General features: G+C 36.4%; 1 protein-coding gene across 4 annotated transcripts in view; it reads left to right on the top strand.

Moving 5' to 3' along the window:
• Positions 1 to 25,833, top strand: part of TLK1 (tousled like kinase 1) — a 160,931-nt gene that overhangs the window by 66,016 nt on the left and 69,082 nt on the right. For 2 of the 4 annotated variants that reach the window (XM_065931742.1, XM_065931741.1), the window contains exon 3: positions 12,213 to 12,284. In XM_065931742.1, the coding sequence (XP_065787814.1) occupies positions 12,213 to 12,284 (72 nt within the window). Of the gene's footprint in view, positions 1 to 12,210; positions 12,285 to 13,321; positions 13,391 to 25,833 lie in introns of those variants that run through there. The other 2 variants (XM_065931744.1, XM_065931743.1) reach the window with 2 other exon arrangements.

Raw genomic sequence — 25,833 nt, 5'->3', positions numbered from 1 at the left:
TTGTACAGTATGATCATACACACAATAATCAGTACTCTTCCTTCAAAGATTCTGTTATTACAAATTCACATACTTGCTAAAATTTATTTGTAACTTCAAAACCAAAACTTCCATTGCTTTTCCTGGTTATTCAAGGGCTTGCACATATGCAGAGTGGTGAAAATTTTGTCACCTGAGGCTAAACAAAGTGACACTCTGCCTATATTTTAAGCTCTTACACTATAAGCAAGTTGTTCTTCTCTCAGTTTACTTGATGCCATATTTCTCCACATTTTCGTGCTTTTTATTGGTAGTTTTCCTGTTTAAAATAGCCCCTTAGAGTTGTAGCAAAGTGTTGTGTAGTGTTCTAAGCACAAGAAGACTGTGATGTGCCTTAGGGAGAAAATATGCTTGTTAGAATAGCTTCATTCAGGCATGAGTTATAGTGTTGTTTGCCATGCAGTCAATGTGACAGTATATATTAAATAAGGTGTCTAAGCAGAAGCACACTTTTATATAAAACAAGGTTATGTATTGATTGGTTGGTGAAATTGTGATGAGAACCTTTCAGGAACCTAATCCTGTAGTTCTCTTAGCATCAGTAATTTATCATTTGCTAATTCAGTGTTCATCGCTGATAACAAACACTAGAAGAGAGAGAATTTATATTCTATCATATGCTACTTCTTTTCTCTTAATCCCAAGATTGCGTCACCTGTTTATTTTACTTGTCCCAGATCCTTGTGGCATGAGTTTGTGGCTCTGTTGCAGGATTATAGGTAGAAAGTAAAGGTACATGTTATAAATTATACTGATGTGAAGTTACAGTGTATCTATCATTTTGGGATAAAGAGCCAATGTAAAGATTTGTTTTCTTATATTACATAGTAAGGAGTTACACACAATTTAAAGAAAAAGAAAGTTGATTATTTAAAGTATCACTGAAGATACTTTGGAAATAAAAATTTATCAGGAAGCAGGAGAAGCTGTGATGCCAGTGAGCTAAACTCTTCATCTTTCATGGCAAGGTCCATAAAGAATTACTGAAATGTAGTATTATACTGTATAGTGGAATACTCCACACCTGTTTGAAAGTAAGTAGCAAAGGAAAACAGGAATGAAGCTATCTACGTGTTGATTTGGAGTGTTTCCAGTGTGTATTAACAGAAAAGAAAGCAATACAGGATAATTACCTTTTGAGTAAGAAGGGAGAAATCAATGAACATATATTTAATTTGTTAGTGTAGATATAAAGCCTTAGAAATATGATAAGGAATGAAGTAGCTTGCATTGCCTGTTGCAAATTTGAATTGAAAACAGTTTTTTTAAAAAGTGGTTGCCTCAAGGTCAGTTCAGTTCAGTTTAGTCGCTTAGTCATGACTGCAGCACGCCAGGCCTCCATGTCCATCACCAATGCCCAGAGTTTACTCAGACTCATGTCCATTGAGTTGATGATGCCATCCAACCATCTCATCCTGTCATCCTCTTCTCCTCCCGCCTTCAATCTTTCCCAGCATCAGGGTCTTTTTAAATGAATCAGTTCTTCACATCAGGTGGCCAAAGTATTGGAGTTTCAGCTTCAGCATCAGTCCTTCCAATGAATATTCACAACTGATTTCCTTTAGGATGGACTGGTTGGATCCCCTTGCAGATCTCAAGTCTTCTCCAACACCACAATTCAAAAGCATCAGTTCTTGGTGCTCAGCTTTCTTTATAGTCCAGCTTTCACATCCATACCTGACTCCTGGAAAAACCATAGCTTTGATGAGATGGACCTGTGTTGACAAAGTAAAGTCTCTGCTTTTTAATATGCTGTTTAGGTTGGTCAGAACTTTTCTTCCAAGGAGTAAGCATCTTTTAATTTCATGGCTGCAGTCACCATCTGCAGTCATTTTGGAGCCCCCAAAAATAAAGTCTGTCACTGTTTCCATTGTTTCCCTACCTATTTGCCATGAAGTGACGGGACTGGATGCCATGATCTTAGTTTTCTGAATGTTGAATTTTAAGCCAACTTTTTCACTCTCCTCTTCACTTTCATCAGGAGGCTCTTGAGTTCTTCACTTTCTGCCATAAGGGTGATGTCATCTACATATCTGAGGTTATTGATATTTCTCCCGGCAATCTTGATTCCAACTTGTGCTTCATCCAGCCCAGCATTTCTCATGATGTACTCTGCATATAAGGTAAATAAGCAGGGTGATAATATACAGCCTTGATGTACTCTTCTCCCCATTTGGAACCAGTCCATTGTTCCATGTCCAGTTCTAACTGTTGCTTCTTGACCTGCATACAGATTTCACAGGAGGCAGGTCAGGTTATCTGGAATCCGCATCTCTTAAGAATTTTCCAGTTTGTGGTGATCCACACAATCAAAGGCTTTCGTGTTGTCAATAAAGCAGAAGTAGATGTTTTTCTGGAACACTCTTGCTTTTTTGATGATCCGGCGGATACTGGCAATTTGATCTCTGGTTCCTCTGCCTTTTCTAAATCCAGCTTGAGCATCTGGAAGTTCACGGTTCATGTACTGTTGAAGCCTGGCTTGGAGAATTTTGAGCATTACTTTTCTAGCGTGTGAGATGAGTGCAATTGTGCAGTAGTCTGAACATTCTTGGGCATTGCCTTTCTTTGGGATTGGAATGAAAACTGACCTTTTCCAGTCCTGTGGCCACTGCTGAGTTTTCCAAATTTGCTGGCATATTGAGTGCAGCACTTAACAGCATCATCTTTTAGGATTTGAAATAGCTCAACTGGAATTCCATCACCTCCACTAGCTTTGTTCGTAGTGATGCTTCCTAAGGCCCACTTGACTTCGCATTCCATGATGTCTGACTCTAGGTGAGTGATCACACCATCATGATTATCTGGGTCATGAAGATCTTTTTTGTGTAGTTCTTCTTGTGTATTCTTGCCACCTTTTCTTAATATCTTTTGCTTCCGTTAGGTTCATACCATTTCTGTCCTTTATTGTGCCCATCTTTGCATGAAAAGTTCCCTTGGTATCTCTAATTTTCCTGAAGAGAGCTCTAGTCTTTCCCATATTATTGTTTACCTCTATTTCTTTGCATTGATCACTGAGGAAAGCTTTCTAATCTCTCCTTGCTATTCTTTGGAATTCTGCATTCAAATGGGCATATCTTTCCTTTTCCCCTCAGTATAGTAAGACTGATCTGTGAGGGAAAAATTTACATTTCTGTAATGAAATTTTTTCTATGTGCTTGTGTTACTTGTATGTTTTAAAAACTGTCTCGTGAATATTTGCAAAAACTTTTTTCAGCTTTGAAGGCTTGGAAAGTCTGTGAGTTTGTGCTTGCATGTGTGCTTACTGTATATCTGAATGTATAAATGATATACATAATCATTTATATATTTTGTTAAGCTCTCACCCCCACACTCTTTTCCTTAATAACTTGAAACTTTTTGTACTGCAATATAATTCATACACTGTAAAATTGACTCTTTGACAGTGGATTGTTCAGTGGTATCTAGTATATCACAAGGTTGTTCAGCCATCACCACTAATTCCAGAATATTTTTATCACCCTCATAGGAAACCCTATAAACATTTACAGCAACTCCTTATTTTCCTGCTTTCTTCCCTTGCCCTGTGTCCACTGGCAACCACTTGTCTACTTTCTGTCTCTGTGGATTTGCCTCTTCTGAATCTTTCATATAAGTGGAATCAGTCGTACAGAACATTGCATTTTGTGTCTGTGGCAGGTTTTCTCACCTGGTTGAATATTTTCAAGGTTCATGAATATTGTAGTATGTATTAGTACTCATTTCTTTTTATTACCAAATGTTTCATTATATTGATGTGTTTCACATTTTGTTATATCCATTCACAGTTGGTGGACATTTAGGTTGTTTATATTTTTTACAGGAATAATGCTGCTGTGAACATTCTGATACAAGTTTTTGTGTAGACATGTGTTTTCAGTTCTCTTAGGTATTTACCAAGGAATGTAATTACAGCATGGAGATATTGACAGAGGAGAGAAAATAGACGAGTGGAACAGAATAGGGTCCAGTAGCAGAGCCATTCATATACATTAACTTAATATATGACAAAGGTGACTTTGCAGTGCAGTGGGGAAAGTGAGGTCTTTTATAATAGATAATGCTGGATCAATTGAATACCCACATGAAAAAAAATTACTCAGATCACCACTCCTTGCCATCATAGAAAAATCAATTGCAAGTGACTTGTAGATCTGAATATGAAAAATAAAAACAGTAAAGCTTTAATAAGAATAATGACAGATTCACAAATGGGTCACAAAAGGCTATAGTCATAAAGGAAATTATTTGATAAATGCAGCCATGTTCAAATGATACCAATATATGAGTGAAAGGGAAAATCATAGAGGATTCATACCCAGAATATGTAAAGAATTCCTACAGCTCAAGAAGGAAGAAGACATACAAGGGTCAGAGCTTTAAAAGCCTGTAAGGAAAATTAGATGAAGCATGCCCCATTTTTTTAATCCTACATTCATTCTTCATAGAGTTAATATTTCTCACCTATAGCTTTTTATTATACTATATATGTTTTACTTTGTATGTTTATATTTCTCAATAAGATTATTACAGTTCTTTGTGGGTTTTTCAGTTTTTTTGATGTTTATTGACTTCCTTTTATAAAAGATGAGGTGTAACACTTATATTATCCAACCCTCAAACTTCCACAACCCTGTCCTAATTTAGATATATTTTAGTTTTTGGTTAGATCATTATTTCATTGTTTATATTATGACTGTAAATTTTATTCACAGCTGTGAGATTCCATGATTATGTTCCTGTTAATACTGTTGTACAACTTTTTGTTTTTCCTAGAGTTGACTTATTTCTTTAGTTCATCAGTATTCATGTAAGCTTCCATATAATCTCTAGCAGATATGTATTAATCTTTTTTCAAAAATGTTTATTTACCCGTTTTCTTCTTATTTTTCTGTCGGCATGGCCTCTGACCCATAGTTCAGTAGGTAAGGAATCTGCCTGCAGTGCAGGAAACCCAGGTTCGATCCCTGGGTCAGGAACATCCCCTGGAGAAGGAAATGGCAACCCACTCCGGTATCCTTGCCTGGAAAATCTCATGGACACAGGAGCCTGGTGTGCTGCAGTTCATGGGGTCGCAAAGAGTCGGGGACAACTGAGCAACTAACATTTACTTACTTACAGCCTCTAAAATCTAGGCTAGTTGCTCTCTGTGTCTTCTGTGTACCTCTCATCCTGGAATCCCTCTTATTTATCTTCATGGGAATTCATTCTGTGTCTGTCCCGTGTTTGAGCCCCTGTTTCTTAAATGCCCTATTTTCCTCATTCTTGGTTTATTCTTTTGTTTGTTGAAGCAGATAAATGGGTAGTCAGATATATGAGACCTTGCGTATTGTCCTCTTCCCACTTAGCTATTAGTTTGGGTGTAGGATTCTAAGTTGGAAATCATTTCAACAGAGTTTTGAAGGCATTGTTCCATTGCTTTCTAGCTTCCCGTGTTACTCCTGAGCACTCCAGTGCTCTTATTCCTGATCTATGTAGATGTTCCTGTTTATTCTTCTCTATAAGCTTCACACCCTTGGCATTTAAATTCATTATAATGTGTGTTGGTAGAGATCTTCCTTGAACCAGTGTGCTTGATTCAGAAGTGTGTCCTTCCAATCCAGAAACTAATGTTTAACAGTTCTTTAAAAGTTTCTTCAATTATTTCTTTGATAATTTTACCTCATTAATCTTTCTTTTTTCAGGAACTCTTATTTGGAACAGTGCCTCTTGGATAGATTCTCTAGTTTTCTTTTTTCTTTGACTTTTTTCTCTTCCTGGGAAGGTTTCTTCAACTTTATCTTTGAATTCATCCAGTTTATTTTCTGTGTGTTTCTGCTATCATGTTTTTAATTTCCAGGAGTGGTGTTTTGTTTTTGTTTTTTTTTGCAGCGGGGTGGGGGAGCGGGGGTGGGTGAGCGTTCACTCTCCTTTTTTTAATTTAAAAATTGTTTATTTATTTATATGACTTTGACCACACTGTGCGGCATGCAGGACCTTAGACTCCAACCAGGGATGAAACTTGCTCCGCATGCAGTGGAGGTGTGGCGTATTAACTGCTGGACAGCCAGGGAGAGTCCTTTTGGGTTGTTCTTAAAATGTTTCATTTTCGTAGTTTGCTTTTACTAGGGTATTAGTGAAAGTTTTATTTTTGTTTGAAGTTTTTTTTCTGCTTCCTGGGTTGTCTTTTTCCCGTGGGTTAAAAAAATTTTTTTTGTTTATATTTTTCAGTTATCTGGTGATAATGGGGCCTTCTTCATATCTATACATTAGGCACTGGAACACTTAGTAGAAGTGTTGTTTGAGTAGGCAGGATTTGCTTCAGTAGGATGACTTGACTGGGTCATTTTTCTGAGAGATGTTTGATTCTTGGTCTCCATAAGTCTTGTCTCTTAAACAATGGTTTGTTTTTCTAGAGAGAAATTCTGTAATCTTCAGCCTGAAGAGTTTAAGTTTGGCTGCCACCTTTCTAGTTTAGCACAGAAAGTGCTGAGTGTCTTCGTTTAGTGTGTAGCTGTGCACTTAAGGCCTCTCTTTCCTCATCTGTGCTTTATGTGTCTCAGTCCAGGGTTCTCTTGGCTTACATTTTCAGAGGTGAAGTCTGACCTCCAATACCTATTGTGACAAGCTAGCTGTCAGTCATATCCTTTTTTGTTCTAATGAATGTAATGTGTTATCTTTCTCTGGCTGCTTTCAAGATTTTATTTTTTTTAACTGTAAGTTTTTTATTGAGGTATAAGTGATGTTTAAGATTACATGTAGATTAGATCACATGTATACAATATAATGATTCCATATTTGTGTGTGTTACAAAGTGATCACCACATGATGTTAACATCACCATACATGGTTACAATTGTTTTCCTTGTGATGAGGGTTTTTAAGATTTACTTTCTTAGCAGCTTTCAAATATGCAAATACAATATTATTAACTACTGTTGCCATGTTGTACATTATATCCTCAAGACTTATTTGTTTCATAAGTGGAAGTTTGTACCTTTTGACCCCATTTATCCATTTCTCCCCCATCCCCCACTTGTCTCTGGCAACCACCAATCTCTTCTCTATATCTTTGAGCTTGGGTTTTTAAATTTTTATTGTTTTTTAAGATTCCACACATAAGCGAAATCAGAAGGTATTTGTCTTTCTCTGACATATTTCATTTAGCATAGTGTCTTCAGGTTCTAAGTTGCCACAAATGGAAAGATTTCCCTTTTTCTTAATGGCTGAATAGTGTTCTTATATACATACACACACACACACTCACACACTCACCACATTTTCCTTATCCATTCATCAATTGATAGACAACTTAGGTTGCTTCCATGTCTTGTCTACTGTAAATAATGCTACAGTGAACATTGAGGTGCAGATATAATTTTGAGTTACTATTTTTATTTTCTTGAGATAAACATCCAGAAATGGAATCCCTGAAACATACGGTAGTTCTTGGCAAGGATATGGAGGCTCTCCAGGTGGGTCAGTGGTAAAAAAAATCTGCATGCTAATACAGAAGACGTGGGTTCTATCCCTGGGTCAGGAAGATCCCCTGGAGGAGGAAATGACAGCCCACTTGAGTATTTCTCCCTGGAGAATCTCATGGACAGAGAAGCCTGGTAGGCTACAGTCCATGGGGTCACAAAGAGTAGGACATGACTGAGTGTGGACACATGCACATGGTAGTTTTATAATTTTTTGAGGAAACCCCACACTGTTTTCCCTAGTGGCTGCACCAATTTACATTCCAGTCAGCAGTGTAGGAAAGTTCTCTTGTCTCCACATCCTCACCAACACTTGTTATTTCTTGTCTTTTTGATAATGGCCACCCTAATAGGTATGAGGTGATATCTCACTGTGGTAAGATTTTTTCCTTTGGTTTTCAGCAGTTTGACCGTGATGTACCTAGGCATGATTTTCTTTGTACTTATCTTGCTTGGGATCATCAGTGTGTAAATTTATGTGTTTCACCAGTGTTTAGAATTTTCTGCATGTTTCTTCAAAAAAATTTTTTTTGTTCTTTTCTCCTGTGACTCCAAATTCATATGTTAGACTACTTAATAGTGTTTAGCAGATAACTGCTTTTCATTATTTTTCTCTATTTCTTAGTTGGACTAATTTTTGATCTGTCTTCAATACTTTATCCATTCTCTGTTAAACCCATACTGTGAATTTTTATTTTAGAAAGTGAATTTTTCAGTTTGGTATTTCCATTTGGCTCTTTTTGACATTTTTATTTCTCTGCTGAAATTTCCAGTTTGTTCATTTAGTTACAAGTTTATTTTATCTTCTTGTCTTGAGCATGCTTACAGGTGGCTGCTTTAAGATCTTTGTCTGCTAATTTTAATATCTGGGTTACCTTGTGGTTGGCCTCTATTGATTGTCTTTTCTCTTGAGTATGGGTGTCATTTTCTTGTTTCTTCATATGCTTAGAAATTTTGTATTATATCCTGCATACTGTAATGATACATTGTAGTTACTCTGGGATTTAGTGTGTTTTTATGGAGAGTGTTAGTATTTTGGTTATTATTTGTATTTGCAAGCAGTTAACTTGGCTGAACTGAAATCTAAACTGTGTCTTTCTGAAGAGGATGGCAGCTGATGTCTCTCCGTTCATTTGTTTTAATCTTACTGGATGCTTAGAATCTGTCCCACTCTTGTATAGGTCAGTGACCAGCCAGAGACATGCGTACAGTTCTTGGTGGTTCTCTCTCTCTTCGTGGTTCTTTATTTTCCAGTATGTATCCTCTCACTTTGCAGTTACTGTGGCAGCTTCAAACTCCCAATTTTCAAACCAGTAAGACTGCATCTTTTGATTCAAATTTCAGCTGCTCTGTGCAGCTCAATCTAGGGGTCTTCTCAGGCAAAAGCTGTAGAAATAGGAAACCCATCTAATTCTGTTTCTTCCTTCCAAATATTGTCTTCTCACCAGATTCTGCTTGTTTTTGATTGCTCACGTGCCTTTAGGTAGTTGTTTTATATACTTTTTTTCTGGAATTTATTGTTGTCTGTGTGACTGTTGTTCTGATAAGAGATATTGGGTTATTACTGACGGCAGGGTCTGTGGAATGTATATTTTTTTTGAAAGGTAAAAATCTCATGTTTTTAAAATAATTTAATTAATTTATGTATTTAACTATTTACCCCTTTCTGTATCTCACACACAGCAGTCTCGACAATGTGTATACTATCACAGTGACCACAGAGATGATTGAAAATAGTGTAAAATTTTTTGCTTGGGCTTTCCATGAATTTCCATACCATAGTTTTTTTTAAAATTTTGCATACATTTAGCCGTTAAATTTTATACTCTATTCCATGTACTTATCTAATCTGTGTCAGCAAGAATGTTATTGCTTGCCATCATGGGAGCAGTGTTTCCCAATTTTTGGCATTTTGATAAGTTTCTGTGTCTTCCATATGATGAAACATCAATTGTACCAAATATAAGATACTTTATTCATAGTTTTTTCCTTGAATATCTGAAATATGTTGCTCTGTTTTCTTCTGACATAAGTAAAAGTGTTGTCTTTGGAATATCAGATGTTGGCCTTCTGGGCTGAATTCTTAAGTGTACGTGGTGCTCCTTCAGTCAGTAGTTTCAGATTTTGGTTTTTGTTTTCAAAAAAGTTTTTTCAAATTATAGTCTTTACTAATTTGTTTTCTTGTGGTGGTGGGTGTTTAAAGACTTCTGTTACTGGAATGTTGGATCCTTATTACTTTATTTAAATGATTGCTTTCTCTCACCCTTTTAATCTCTTCAGTTTGTTTGATTCCAAAATTCTTCCTCCTTTTTTCCTTCTTCTTCTCTTAAAGCATTATGTGTTGTATATATTTTCTCTTGGGTTCGTTCAGGTTTAATCTTCATTTTTGAAATTTTTTTTTCAATTTCTGATACTTTCCTGAATTCCGTTACCTTCTTAGTTTTTTGACATCTGATTTGTGTTATTCTTTCATGTCTTGAGTCATTTTTCTAGCTCATTTTGAAATGGTTGGTTATAAATTCATCTATTTAGTGGGCATATTTTCCTGGTATGCTTTTATTATCAGAATGTAATTCTGTCTTATGCTTTTTTTCCCCTTATAATTTCATGTGATTGATTTACATCATTTTCTGTTGCTTCCTTTTTTGTGGTTTAGGGTGGCATTTCTTTTTTTTCCCCATTTTTATTAGTTGGAGGCTAATTACTTTACAGTATTGTAGTGGTTTTTGCCATACATTGACATGAATTAGCCATAGATTTACATGTATTCCCCATCCCGATCCCCCCTCCTGCCTCCCTCTCCATCCCATCCCTCTTGGTCTTCCCAGTGCATCAGCCCTGAGCTTGTCTCATGCATCCAACCTGGGCTGGTGATCTGTTTCACCCTTGATAGTATACTCATTTCAATGCTATTCTCTGCTGTGGTACATATACACTATGGAATATTACTCAGCCATTAAAAAGATTTCATTTGAATCAATTCTAATGAGATGGATGAAACTGGAGCCCATTATACAGAGTGAAGTAAGTCAGAAAGATAAAAGACCAATACAGTATACTAATGCATATATATGGAATTTTAAAAGATGATAACGATAACCCTATATGCTAAACAGAAAAAGAGACACAGATGTACAGAACAGACTTTTAGACTTTGTGGGAGAAGGCGAGGGTAGGATGTTCAGAGAGAATAGGGTGGCATTTCTTACAGAGCTCCCTCTGCTGTTGTTTTTGGGAACTCTTCAGAAGTGTGGCATTTGCTTTCTAAAATTTCTAAGGTTTTGCTCTCTTCCCCACTATTCTCATTTCTTTGTATTCATTATACTCAATGCACTCAATTTTGATTCCATGCTCAGTAGTTTACGCTCATTGTGATGCTGTTAGTGAGAGGTCAGTTTAAAGAGTCCATAGAGGCTAACTGCCCCAACCTCAGATTTCAGGTAAATGCAGAAATCCTTACAGTTAGAGCTGGTTGGGGAGTCTCTCTTCTCAGATGGGTCAGACACTGTGTTTCCTTCTGCTGCTTCTCGTACAGTGCAGCTTCTGTTGGCGATTTGTTCCCATGTACTTTTTTAGGGAAATTTATGGAGATTCCTTGTCACCCGGTTTTGTTGTAAATGTGGGTTTGGGTGTTTAGGGATGCTCAGAAACATTGCCACTGGTTCCATTGTCCCTGAATCTATCTAATTCATCATTCTTTAATTTCTGTTTATGGTGTTGCCTGTTTCTAATTTGATAATCTTGTCTTAATTAGATTTTAAATTCCTCTAAATAGTGCTTGAATCTTAGTTGAAGTGTTGTTTTATATTAAAAATAGCCTTTACAGCATAGCCCTGGACATATATGCAATATGTCATATCAGTCATCAATTGAAAATTTGTCAGTCTAGTGTAATTATATGCTAATTTGCAACCTTGTAATTGTAGGATTAATAGTTACTCTTACAGATTGAAGGGAAACATAGAGATATCAGCTGGCCTACCTGTCCATGAGGTTCATTCATATGTCCTCTTTGGCATATATGCTCTAGTCTGGTCTAAACATTCCTGTAAGACATTCATCTAATGTACTAATATTTCCAAAAAGTCCACAAAATAATAAGCATCATAGAAACATATAGTAACATAGAAAATGTTATCTGACAGAGTGATAGCTCATTACTGTCACAGTCCCTGAGTATTGTAAAAGAAACTTAGAAATTCTTCAGTGAAGCAGTTAAAATGGTCAAGTTAATATAAGATTCTTTTAAAAGACTAATCCCTAACAAAGAGAAACTGAAGATTGACCAATTTGTTTATATGAAGAGGCAAAGGGGTGAGGATGAGATATGATAGAATTTAATAAGATTGTGATGGGAATTAAGGAACACAAATAATACTTTTAGTTAAAGGAAGCATTAGATTAGTTTTTATTGGAAAGTAATTCTAAGGCCCTTTTTATCCTAATAACATCTCACTTCTTTTGCTCCTGAATCTGATAATCTAAAAAATCAGATAAAAAGTCAGTCCTGAAACACAACAGAACCTGATTTGATAAAACATTCTAAACTATATTATTACGACGTTGGTGTTTATTTTTTTTAATGTTTCTTCTTTTTACTTCATTTGTCTTCCTTATTTAAAGGAATTATATTAATTATAAAGATAGATTATTTACTTTGTAACATGTTCCATTTAAAATTATTTCTAATTTTTACCTTTGAAAATTCTTTGACAGGCCTCAACAAATAATGAAAGCTCTAATCACAGTTTTGGAAGCTTGGGATCTTTGAGTGACAAAGAATCAGAGGTAAGTAACTTCATTTTTAAAATGTCGCTATTAAAGGAAAATTGGAATCACCTTTTTTAAAATTAATTTTTTTCCTTCTTTAATACTTGTGCTAAATGTTAATCTTTGTTTTTTTAGGAGCATTTTATTCTGGTTTAGAAGCATAGCATTAGACTGAAGACTATTTGACATTAGAAAGAAAATATAATTTCTTTGGTTAGGTAGATGAACGTTTATATTAATGGTATAGATGTTCTTAAGTTGCTAGACATTCTAAGAGATGAACATGATTTTTGTAATATGTTGTTTTTTCACCGTTTTCTACTATTTCTTGTTATACTTCCCTCTTAGTTTGGTCCTGAGTAAAAGTTTGTTTACTTTTTGAGATACAGATACACATTTTTTTGTTTTCTTTTTGAAATTTCTTGTGGGATTTCATGCTGTTGGTTTTCTCTTTACATGCTTAAAAATATCTGAAAAATTCCTTCCTTTCCTACACACTTACTCTTCCCATTAAGAAAATACATGGAATTTTATAAGTAGGTATTTGGATCCATGGTATAGTTCACGTTGAGCATGATGTTCTTGATGGCATTTAAAAAAATATTTAGACAGGAGGTTCTTTGGGTATTAGCATTCATTTGTTGATGCTACAACTTCACTTTTTGCAAATGAAAGTGTAATACTTCCTCTTCTCAGATTACAGAGTTCTGTCACTTACTTTTTGACGTTTGTGTGTGTGTGTATGTATATTTCCCCTGTCAGTGTTAACTTATTTCTGTTTGATCCATTTTTAGTCTTTTTTCTGCTTGGTTTAGTGTAGATTTATCACCATGATAATAATACCAATAGGTCATTAGCACACAGTTACTCTTAGCCATTTAGTTTGGCGTTCAGTGGAAGGAGAATATTAACAGCGGCATCTTTTTAAGCCCTGTTTTATTGAAAGCATCTAGGAGTCTCTAGGTAGACAGTTTTGTGGAGTTCTGTGCAGGCACCCTGACACTCCAAAGGAGTGTGGCATAGGGCTCTCACTCATCAGGCTTTCCCTTCCACAGAGACAACTGGCAGGCAGCTGAAAGGACTGTGCAAGTGACGGGACTTTATCTGCAGTAGGTTCCCTTGAGGTAAGCGTTAGTAGCCCCCTGTAGCACCAGATTATCACAGTTTAGTTGTTTTTTTTTTTTCCCCCAAATTAATACACACTGAGTCCTGAAAAATTGTAGGTTTAGATCTCGTCAAAGTACATTTTTTCAAAAACCATATCAAGAATGTTTTCTTGAATTTTGGAACATTTCTTGATATTTCCACAGGTTTGGGTCTCTGTAGTAATTTCACATGCCTCCTTTTTCATAGAGTTTTATGTTATGAAGGGTAATAAAATAATTTTAGGTATTTCTCTTTTATGTTCACTAGACCTGGTGTTTTTGATAGATTTTTTTTTTTTAATAGAAAAACAGGAAAAGTTAGATCACCTGTAATGGTTATAGTTCTGTCTTCTTTTTGGGTACCCATATTCCCAATGTAAGCTGTAGATGCAATATTTGAATTCTTCCAAAAGAATAGTTTGAAAGAAAATAACCACCTCCTGTCAAAGAATTCTGAGGCTCACTTTTGGCTGTATTTTTCCATTAAAAAAAGTTTTTTTAAGACCTTAATAGTATTTTCACTGAAATACAATTTGGGTAACTGTTGGATGTACTTGGCTTTCTTTTGACATTTGGGGTCACAGTAGAAATTTTTCAAAATCTTTTGACTCTTGCTGTTTTGTGTTCAGCATCTGGAATTTTTACAAAATAATGATTAAGTGGCATAATATTTTGGAAATAACTACAGATTATATGTTTTCCTTAAAATTTGAAGAAGGAAATTTGGGGGCAGGGGTTTGTCTTTTAAGAAGTGATTTGTCTGGAAGATTTTGCTTCACTATGAGATGGCTCAATTAATGATTTCCCTTGGGGTGATACTTCATATACATCACAGTACAGATTCTCATATAGGTCATGAAGTAAAGTTGTTGAGAGCAAAGAGCTATAGGATAGAAGTACTTCTTTTTTACCCAGTATACGTAGTAGTAAAGTTTATGTAGTATTCCATTGTCTACTGATGTCATTTTATTCTTTTGGTAATCCATCCCCTGAACCATAACATTTTTTATTTTTTAAGATAATAGTTTTTGTTTTTATAGACAACATTAGAAGTTTTATTATTAATTATTTTTAAATAGCATTCTCTACCACCCACCCTTACCTCTCCCTGATCTCCATTCTCTTAGCTTTTCTTCCTGCTATTTATATCCACCTTATAATATAAATAATATGCATATCTTGCTTTTTTGGTTCATTGATTGAACATTTCGCTTCCTTTTAGTATTTATGAAGATTTTAGCCTACTAATAATATCCCCCTGGTTTCTAACCTCTTCCCAGTACTGTTTTTCAGACACTAAGAACCTCTCATTTTCATCTATCCTTTTACTATTAAAAGTGAAAAACATCTGATATTCGCTGTTAGGTTGATTACTTCAGCTGAAATTTTCATTGTAGTTTATATATGAATCACTTCATACATGAGCTTGCCTTTTATTTCTAAATGAAAAGTTGTAAAGCAAGAAGGGTTTTCTTTTGATGAAATTGTCCAGTCTTGTACGAAAGAAATTGCATCAATCTTGTTTTGCTTTATTTTACATCACTCTGGGGCTGTTCAACAGTCTCCAAAAATGTATTTTCAGTAAGCATTTATTACGTATCTGTTATCTTCTAACCTCTATGTCTAAGCACAGACAATATAAAAATGAGTAGAACACAGTTCTTGCTTTCACATGAGATCAGTGTCTAGTAGGGCAGTTACATAAGCAGTGTGGGCTGTGCTACAGCAGATGTAAGCACAAGGTACTATGGGAGGAAAGAGAAACCTCTAATCCCATCTGCCTCTTGGGGAGAGGTAGGGAAAGAAGAAAGAGAGGTCTCCCCTCAAAGAAGAGATGACAGTTGAGTCCTTAGGAAAGCCTGTGGGTTCATCAGAGGACAAGGACAAAGAATGAGAAGAGAGCAGGCAGGGGTGCTAGGGTGTGCTTTTGCATGGAAGTATGGCACATGGCGGGCTGCAGTCCATGGGGTCGCAGAGAGTTGGGCATGACTGGGTGATGGAACAACAGCGGCATGGATTTGTTCAACATGTGGGGCAGTGATTATCAATCCTAACTGTCCTTTAGCTCCTCTGAGGAGCTTGGGGAAAGAAACAAAAACAAGCTGCCTGAGGGATTGACCTGATTTTCTGACTTCTTATATAGAGAAGATAATGCAAGAATACTGAAAGATAGGCACAGTCAGAGTTTGAATACCCTTGTATTTCATTGTAAGGAATTTGGACTTCTTTTTAGAAGATGATAGACAAGAAGGGAAACAAGACAAGTAGAGATGAAGAAGGCTCCTTAAGGGGGCAGTGAATAGGATAGAATGAGAAGACGATGAAACCCAAGTTGGGAGGATCATTTAGGAATGCTGCTGCCTTTACAAAACTCCAAGGTTTAACCAGAGAGAAAACTTCAAGTGGTAGTTCTAATTACAGTGTTCTCAAGTTTGTCTTTTGGACTCTGCCTTCTTCAGATTCTCTTAGCTATTGATACTGTAACCACCCAGGGCCATGCTGCTCAAACTTTAATGTGCAAGTGAATTACCAAGGGTTTTTACAGGTCTGGAGTGGGTGTTTGCATTTCTAACAAGCTCTCAGATTCCACTAGATTTTAAAAGTAGGGTTTGATGACTGAATGAGGATAGAGAAGGAAAGGGAGGAACCTCGGATTGTTTATAGACAGTTAGCTTCAGATAACGGAGAAGGCAATGGCACCCCACTCCAGTACTCTTGCCTGGAAAATCCCATGGATGGAGGAGCCTGGTGGGCTGCAGTTCATGGGGTTGCTAAGAGTTGGACATGACTGAGCGACTTCACTTTCACTTTTCACTTTCATGCATTGGAGAAGGAAATGGTAACCCACTCCAGTGTTCTTGCCTGGAGAATCCCAGGGACCGGGGAGCCTGGTGGGCTGCTGTCAATGGGGTTGCACAGAGTCGGACACGACTGAAGTGACTTCGCAGCAGCAGCTTCAGATGAATGATAATGTCTTTGAGTGAGATAGACAACACAGAAGGAAGATGAATGGGTTAGCATAGAAGGTAATAAATTAGATTCTGGACAGTGCTGAGTTTGAATACCTGTGAAATGACCAAAGCAGAGGAGGCTGTCTGGAGCTCCAGAAGGAGGTCAGATTGAAGATAAAGACTTAGTGGGTTTTGGCACACAATAGTGCAAAGTCATTATTTGCCTTTTTTATAGTATTGCTAAAACATACTTGGCTTTTAAATTTTCATTTCATCATGAGTTTACAGTGAAAATTTCCAAAGGCTGTAAGATTTGTGATGACATTGTTACTCTGATGATTTATTGATTGTGTACTTGTGTGTTCTGGTGTCTTTAGTTTTAACTGCTAAAATGTTAAAATGATAGTTATATCCCACATAAACAAAGACTCTTTGCGGTCCTCAACAGTTTTTAAAAGTTTGTAGACAGGTTTGAGACCCAGAAGTTTAAAAACTGCTTTTATGGATGAACTCATCCTGATAGTGTATGTAATGCTAGGAAATGTGAACAGGCAAGATGGGTGTGCTGTAGAAAGAGTAGGAGGAGGTAAAGGAGTGGATACAAGAGCGAGAGGAGGAGGAGAATAACGAGGAGGATTAAATGTTATGAAAGTCAACTAAGATAATGAGTAAAAAGTGACTAAGAATTTGTCACTTAGGCTTAGTTTTAGTAGCCTAATGAGAGCAAGATATCAGATAATTGTTGATTAAGGAGCAGTTGGACCGTGAGCAAATACTGACTGCTCTTGGAAGAACCTTGACTGTGAAGAAAAGGAGGCGGTATCCAGAGTCTTAACAAACTTGACTTGCTATGTGCTAGGGAGAGGATCATAGCAGACCTTTGATGGGACAGGGACAAGCAAAGAACTGAAGAGAGAGGAGGAACTAAAGTAAACTTTTCCCAGAGGTGGCATGAAGTTCCAGACTCGGTGGACAGGACTGACTAGGAACAAGCTTTCCTCTGATCATTGATCTTCCATACCTAATAACCTTTCTCTTTCTTCAGAGTGAAAATAGAGATTATCAACTGAAGGAAAGAATCTTGAGTGGATTGTGGATGTGAGGAGAATGATAAAAAAAATTTATGGGAGAGACAAGGAAAGAGCTTACAGGGGAAAGGGGTCACTCACCTTATTTAAATGTCTTAGGATGCCTGAAGGAATTAGAGACATGGTCTGTGTGCCTTACCTACTGGCAGATTATTATTATTTCTGGCAGAAAGTACAGATTGTTTTATGAGAATTAGATAACGAGCCCATGTTTCCTTTTATCAGTGTATTTCCACCCGTTTACCATTCTTCTTGCAGGATCCTTTTGTCTCCTTTTATACAACTTTTGTATAACCTGAATCATAGTTGAACAATTTAAAATACATATTATCTTTTTCTAGAAATAAAGTTTTTTTCTCCCCTTCATTCTGGGTAATTATCAGTTCTTTTACCATGTATATCCACTGTCATTGAATTACTGTTTATTTTTTGATCCAAGTGCATTTGGGGGGATATTTGATTTATTTAGGCTTAAAGATTTTTAAGTTACAGATACACAGAAGCTGGAACAGTTGTTGCATCTAAACATTTAAACTTTGGTGCACTTTCAGAATTCTAGTGATTGTATCATGAAAGAGGAATATAGTATAGATACATTGCCTTGATTGTCTTCAGAGAAGTATTAACAACCTCAGATATATAGATGATACCACTGTAATGGCAGAAAGCGAAGAATAACTAATGTTGATTAATGAAAGCCATTTTATGAAAGAAGATCTAATTAACTTTCTCATTTGAATTTAATTTCTAGAAATAGTGTTGGTATTTAAATCCAACTTTTCCCCCTCCTTATTTGAATTGAAGTTACGGTGTTGAAAACACTTTGAAGCATTAATGCTTAGTTTTATTCTCTTCTAAAAATAATTTTTAAAGGGCCACATTGTGTGTGTTCTTACTTTCATATTTTGGAGGAAGTAGAAATCAAGAACACTAGGGAATCAGAACTAAAACAACCTTAGACTTGGCTTTAGGGGTGCATTATTTTCATCTTTAGAACAAGTCATATTATTTATGTAGTTCTTGTAGTTCTTTAATAGTTTCTTAATTTAAAAATCTCCTCTTTTGGTATTTAAAATTATGTATGGACATATATGAATTGATTAAATGATATGATTGATTAAATATATGAATCGATTCTCTGGTATTATTGAATTGCCTGGATTAGGAGAGCATTTTCTGCTTTTACCTTTTGTTTTTATGTACATCCCCATCTCTACTTTTTTTATATTTCCTTTTTGTCCTCTACATATTGTTTAGCTGAAATGTTTCCTCCATGAACACTTAGTGACCTTAGATTGATTGGAAGTTATGATTTTATTTGAAAGTAGAGGTAATACTGGCCTTGAATTTCAGGTTTTAGATTGATTTTTAAAATTCTTTTAAGTTTTACTTCGCTCTCCACACACACACACACTCACACACTCTCTCTCTCTCTCTCTCTCTCTCTCTCTCTCTCTCTCTCTCTCCCCCCCTCTCTCTCTCTCCCTGTCTCTCTCTCTCTCTCTCTCTCCCCCTCCCTCCCCCCTCCCTCCCTCCCTCCCCCCTCCCTCCCTCCCTCTCCCTCTCTCTCTCCCTCTCTCTCTCTCTCTCTCCTCTCTCTCTCTCTCTCTCTCTCTCTCTCTCTCTCTCTCCTCTCTCTCTCTCTCTCTCTCTCTCTCTCTCTCACCTGGACAGACCTTTTCTTTCTTGTCCTAGTCTGAGAACCCACTAAGAAAGAAAACTTGAAAAATTAATTTAGTGATGTATAGTTAAATGTCAGTGAAAGATTTTTATACCTGTTTCCCCCTAAATGAATTACTTTGTTTTTTGCTTTATTCTGTTTAAATCTGCCCAGTTTTTAAAGATTGTTAGATATCTAGTTTTACTGTCCTCATCAATTTTAAGAAATATTCTTTGTGTCCTGTAACCTACATTATTTTCAGAAATGTTTTAGCCTGATAAATGACCTTTGTGGTGTTCTGTTTGATTTAGTTCCTGTGTCTTCTTTACTTATCTTCTGCTGGCAGTATTTTCTCATGGACTTCTTACTATAGTACTTGATGAGATTAGTAATTTTTGTATCACCAATAAAGACATTTTCTCAGTAGGGGAATAAATGTGTTTTTTTCTCTCTCTATTAAGACTAATAGTCAAACTTAGAAATTATAGTTTCTGTGAAATACTTGGAATTACTTTACAAATTTTCCTTTTATTTAAAAAGAAAAAACTGTATTCAAATAGTCTACCACTAAACATTAAAGAGCATACTTTTTTCTTCTTTGACCTCATCCCATGGCTTGTGGGATCTTAGTTCCCTGACCATGGATTGAACCGACACACCCTCCAGTGAAGGGTGGAGAAAGTCCCTAAAGGACATGTTCTTACAGGAAGTTTATTCAGTTAGAGTTATGGAGTATCCAGTGCTAAAATATGTTATATGACAGAGTTCACAGCAAAGGAGGTGATCTATCCTGTTTGACTGTATGTCCTTAGTGTCTTGGAAGGAAAAACACTGGAAGTCAAATGTTGGCCCAATACTGACTGGCTCTGTGTTCCTGTTTCCATAAGGCTGGAGGACTGTGTGTGTCAGAATCACCTTTCCAAAATAAACACACTTAGGCTCCCTTCTTAGAAACTCTGATATACTCTGTCTAGATTATTTTTGATTTCTTATAAATCAATAAATCTTGATTCTGTAGGCCATTTATTTAGAAAGCAAACAAACAGCTGTTAAATGTCCGTCCCCCCCCCCCGCCGGCTTTTTTTTTTTAATGTTTCCCTTTTTAAAAAAAGTACATTTAGTGTGGGTGGGTGATTTTTAGAGCAAGAAAATTCTAAGCTGACGGAGGAAAACAATATTTGAAGAGAAAAATGCCAGGTCATTTTAACAATGAAGACATACTTTAAAGTGGACTCTGGTATAGTACATAAGTGTCATAGAGGCACGGTAAATATTTGTTGAATAAATAAATTTGATAACATCCTTTAGTTGTCACATAATACACAAGCAGTTTTTGTGTCAACATGTAATTCTAATGTATTCATCAAACCAAGGTTTCTAAACATTATTTACTTTTGGGGCCAGGTAATTCTTGGGGTGAGGTCACGTGTAATGTAGGATACTAAGCAGCATCTTTACATGATACATTAGATATCTGTAGCCCATCCCCCGACCCCCACCCTGAGTTGTGGCAACTAAAAATGTCTCTGGATATTGCCACATACTATTTGGGGCAGAGGCAAGTGTCCTCTGGTTGGGAACTACCCCATTAATGAAGGAGGGAAAATAAAGTTTTAGCATGTTACATGTGGAGCTAGATGACATTTCTGTTAAGTTTCACATCTCTAGGTGTGAAAGCAGAAGCCCAAAGACGTTAATTTGCTACATATAGTAAGTTAATAGTCAAAATTCTACAGTGTCTTGTTTGAAAGTGATGCTTTGAACTACTGTTCTGTGCTCTTTCTATATAACTAAGGTAGTATATTGCTTATAAGTTAGTGACCCTAGTTAGTCTTTTGAAAAAGAGTGGTATTCTTTTTTGGAAATATTTAGTTTTAAGATGATTTATAATGTTCTTCAAATTTGCCAATCCAGGATATGCCTGGACTTCACAAATGTTTTTTTTTTTTCCCCTAACAAATAGGTTTTCACACTTAAGTGCATTCAACACAAGTTGACAATACTGAGAAATTTGGTTTTAGTATCTTATACAGGCATACCTCAAAGATACTGCAGGTTTAGTTCCATACCACTACAATAAAGCAAATAGCAAAATAAAGTGAGTCAAATGAATTTTTTGGTTTCACAATGCATATAGAAGTTATATTTATACCATAATCTGTTAAGTGTGCAGTAGCATTATATGTGAAAAAGCAATGTACATGTTTTAATTTTTAAATATCACTTAAAAAAATAAAAACGCTCACCATCTTTTAAGTCTTCAGCAAGTCGTAATCTTTTTGCTGGTGGAGTGTCTTGCTTCAGTACTGATGAGTGCTGACTAATCAGTCAGGGTGATGGTTGTTGGAAGTTAGAGACGCTCTGACCATTTCTTAAACAACAATAATGTTTGCACATTAATTGACTCTTCCATTTGCCGTTGATCTCTCTTTAGCAGTAATGCTACTCAGTTCTGTCCAACTCTTTAGAACCCCATTAACTGTAGCCTACTAGACTCCTTTCTCCGTGGGATTTTCCAGGCAAGAATACTGGAGTGGGTTGCCATTTCCTATTCCAGGAGATCTTCCCAACTCAGGGATCAAACCCACGTGTGCATCTCCTGCATTGGCAGGTGGATTCTTTACCACTGAGCATGAAATTTTATCATGAGATTGCAGCAATTCAGTCACATCTTTAGGCTCCACTTCTACTTTTAGTTATCTTGCTGTGTCCACCACATCTGTGGTTACTTCCTCCACTGAAGTCCTCAAAGTCATCCATGAGGGTTGAAACCGATCTCTTCCACATTCCTATTAATATTTTGACCTTTTCCCATGAATCCCAAATGTTCTTAATAGCTCTAGAATAGTGAATCCTTGCCAGAAAGTTTTCAGTTTACTTTGCCTAGATCTATCAAAGGAATTACCTCAAAGGAATTTTATTGCAGCTGTATTTTATGTGCTCAGGTGCTCAGTTGTGTCTGACTTTTTGTGACTCCATGGGCTATAGTCCGCCAGGCTCCTCTGCCCATGGAATTTTCCAGGCAAGAATACTGGAGTGAAGTGCCGTTTCCTTTTCCAAGGGATCTTCACAACCACGGTTCGAACCCACATATTTTAGTCTCCTGCTGTAGAATGAAAACAACATTCTTGTTAGCAAGAATTGAAACAACATTAATCTTGAACATCTCCATCAGAGCTCTTGGATGACCAGGTGTATTGTCAGTGAGCAGTAATATTTTGAAAGGAATCTCTTTGTTTTCTGAGCACTAGGACTCTCAGCAGTGGACTTAAAATATTTAGTAAACCATGTTGTAAACAGATGTGTGACCATCCAGGTTTTGTTGTCCGTTTATAGAGCACAGGCAGAGTAGTAGTATTAGTTGTTCAGTTGATAAGTTATATCCGACTCTGCGACCCCATGAACTGAAGCACGCCAGGCTTCCCTGTCCTTGACAAGTTTGCTCAAACTCATTTCCGTTGAATTGGTGATGCCATCCAACCATCCCATCCTCTGTCACACTCTTCTCCTGCCCTCAGTTTATTCCAGCATCAGGATCTTTTCCATTGAATCGATTTTTAACATCAGGTGGCCAAAGAATTGGAGGTTTAGCTTCAGCATCATCCTTCCAATGAATATTCAGACAGAATACAGGCAGAGTAGATTTAATAATAATTCTTAAGGGTCCTAGGATTTTCAGAATGGTAAATGAGCATTGGCTTCAACTTTAAGTCACCAATTGTAAAAGCCCCTAACAAGTGAAGCCAGACATTGACTTCTCTCGAGCTATGAAAGTCCTAGGTGGCATCTTCTTCCAATAGAAGGTTGTTTTGTCTACATTGGCCTGTTGTTTACTGTTTCCACTTTCAGTAATTATCTCAGCTGGTCTCTTGGATAACTCATTGCAGCTTCTACATCAGTACTTGCTGTTTCACCTTGTACTTTCTTTCATTGTTAAGGAAACAGCTTCTTTCCATAAACCTCATGGACCAACGTCTACTTCTTCACACTTCTACGCTTCCTCACCTCTCTCAGCCTTCATAGAGTTGCTCTGGATTAGTCTTTGGCTTAAGGGCATGTTGTGATTGGTTTTATTTTCTGTCCAGACCACTCAAACTCTCCATATCCCCAGTAAGGGTATTTTGCTTTCTTACAATTTGTGTGTTTACTGTAGTAGTACTTTTAATTTCCTTCAAGAACTTTTTCTCTGCATTCACAACCGGACTGACTGGTGCAGGAGGCCTAGCTTTCAGCTTGTCTCTCAGCTTTCAGCATACCTTCCTCACTAGTCTGTATCATTTCTAGCTTTTGGTGAAAGTCAGAGATGTAGAACTCTTCCTTTCACTTGAACTCTTAGAGGCTATTGTAGGATTACTAGTTGGCCTAATCTCAATATTGTGGTGTCTTAGAGAATAGAGAAGTGCGAGGAAAGGGAGAGAATGGCTGGTCGGTGGAGCAATCAGAAGGCACACAACATTTTATCAGTTAAGAGCGCTGTCACATGGTCCCAGTTTGTGCCACCTCAACACAATTACAGTAGTAACCTCAAAGATCATGGGTCACAGATCACCGTAACAAATATAGTAATGAAAAAGTTTGAAATATTGTAAGAGTTACTAAAAGGTGATCGATCCACAGAGAGAAAGTAAGCAAATACTGTTGGGAAAATGGCATCAAAAGACTTGCTAGATTAGGGTTGCCAGAAACCTTCAATTTGTAAAAAATGTTATATCTGCAAAGTGTGGAGTAAAACAGAGCTCAATAAAATGAGGTATGCTTGTACTATAGTAGAGTTTTTAAAGTATTAGATGTGTTTTTATGTCAGGAGAACATAGTATTTTACTAATTTTCTTTAAGAATAATTCTCATTTTCTCAAATAACTCAGTAACCATAACTACCCCTTGGACTACTCATATCCTAATGAAGTTTCTGCTGTATGTCACAATTTTGGTCTGTAATTTTTAATGGAAGATTATATAAAGAATAACAACTAATTTTAGAGATTCTCTAACATGGAATGTGCAGGAAATACATGCTGTATTACTGTTTATTAGATTGACTATCGCTGATCCTGATGATGTATTAGCATCACTTTTGGAGCTTTTAAAACATACGAATTTTTTTTGTGTCCTTTCAGAGATGTTTAAATTTGGGATGGGGATGCCAGCATGAGCTTTAAATAATAGCTTTGTGATTATGAAATATAGTCAACATTGAGAATTGGCACTAATAGATAAATTATAGAACAATTCTTTAAAAAAGACTAAAAGAAAAAAAAGGATTTATACTGTTAGATAGAAAATAATGACAATGAAATATCACTTTAAAAGATCAGGTAGTTAGCTTTCTAGATTTACTATTTATAATAGTATTTTATATTATAATAATAGTATTTGTAAAAGGCATTCTCAAAACGTCAACATTCTCAGACTACATTATCTTGAAAATTTGCTTTCCCCCCCCATAGTATTTGCTCCCTGTGGCTGTTTTATCCTGATTATATGATTTGAAAAATACTTGTCAGATCATATGAACAGAGGAGAAGGTCCAACTTGATTCTAAGTTTATGGTTTACAGTATTTAGTAAATAAAGCCTTAAGTCAAAGGGAAAGCCAGAAGAGAAAATGCCAGGAAATAGTTATGCCGTGTAAATGATAAGAAAATGGCAAACAAAACTGTACTTTATCAGTATCAAAGATGTGATATGTTCCTTTTTAGCAAATGTGAATATAAATTAAAATAGATTCAGGTAATAGCGTAAGAAGTTATTAGGTTGGTGCAAAAGTAATTGCGGTTTTACATTGTTAATCTTTGGCTTTTGATATTGGAATGCATTCTTAATGTGGTTATGTTATACATCATTTTAGTGCACATTTCTCACTTTGTTTTTTTGCCAATGACTTATTGCTGTTTATATTTTAGACTATGGAAATGATGTTAGACAAAAAGCAAATTCGATCAATTTCTTTGTTTGAGTTCAAAATGGGTCATAAAGCAGCAAAAACAACTCACGACATCAATAGATTTGACCCAGGAATTTGACTGATAACGAACATACAGTGCAGTGGTGCTTCAAGAAGTTTTGCCACAGAGATGAGAGCCTTGAAGATGGAGGAGCACAGTGGTCTGCCATTGGAAGGTGACAAGGACCAATTGAGAGGATCATCAAAGTTGATCCTCTTAAAACTACAGAAAGTTTTGCTGAAGAACTCGATGTTGACCATTCAGCAGTTGAAGCAAATTGGAAAGATGAAAAAACTTGATAGGTGGGTGCCTCATGAGCTGACTGCAAATCAAAAAAAAGAAATCATTTCAAAGTGTCATCTTCTCATTTTGTGCAGCAACGGTGAACCATTTCTCAATTGGATTGTGATGTGCGACAAAAAGTGGATTTTATATGACAATCAGCAGTGACCAGCTCAGTGGTTGAACCAAGAAGAAGTTGCAAAGCACTTCCAAAAGCCAAACGTGCACCCAAAAAAGGTCATGGTCACTGTTTGGTGATCTGCTGCTGAATTTTGGTGATCTAGAGTTTTCTGAATCCTGGCAAAACCATTACATCTGAGAAGTATGCTCAGCAAATCGATGAGATGCACCAAAAACTGAACATATCTGCCACCAGCATAGGTCAAAAGAAAGGGCCCAATTCTTCTCCATGACAGCGCCCGGCCACATGATGTACAACCAGTGTTTCAAAAGTTGAACAAATTGGTCTGTGAAGTTTTGCCTCATCTGCCATACTC

Source organism: Muntiacus reevesi, chromosome 3 (genome assembly GCF_963930625.1).
Source record: "Muntiacus reevesi chromosome 3, mMunRee1.1, whole genome shotgun sequence".
Classification (NCBI taxonomy): domain Eukaryota; kingdom Metazoa; phylum Chordata; class Mammalia; order Artiodactyla; family Cervidae; genus Muntiacus; species Muntiacus reevesi.
Note: the sequence above shows the minus strand (reverse complement) of the source record. Positions and strands in the feature narration are given on the sequence as shown.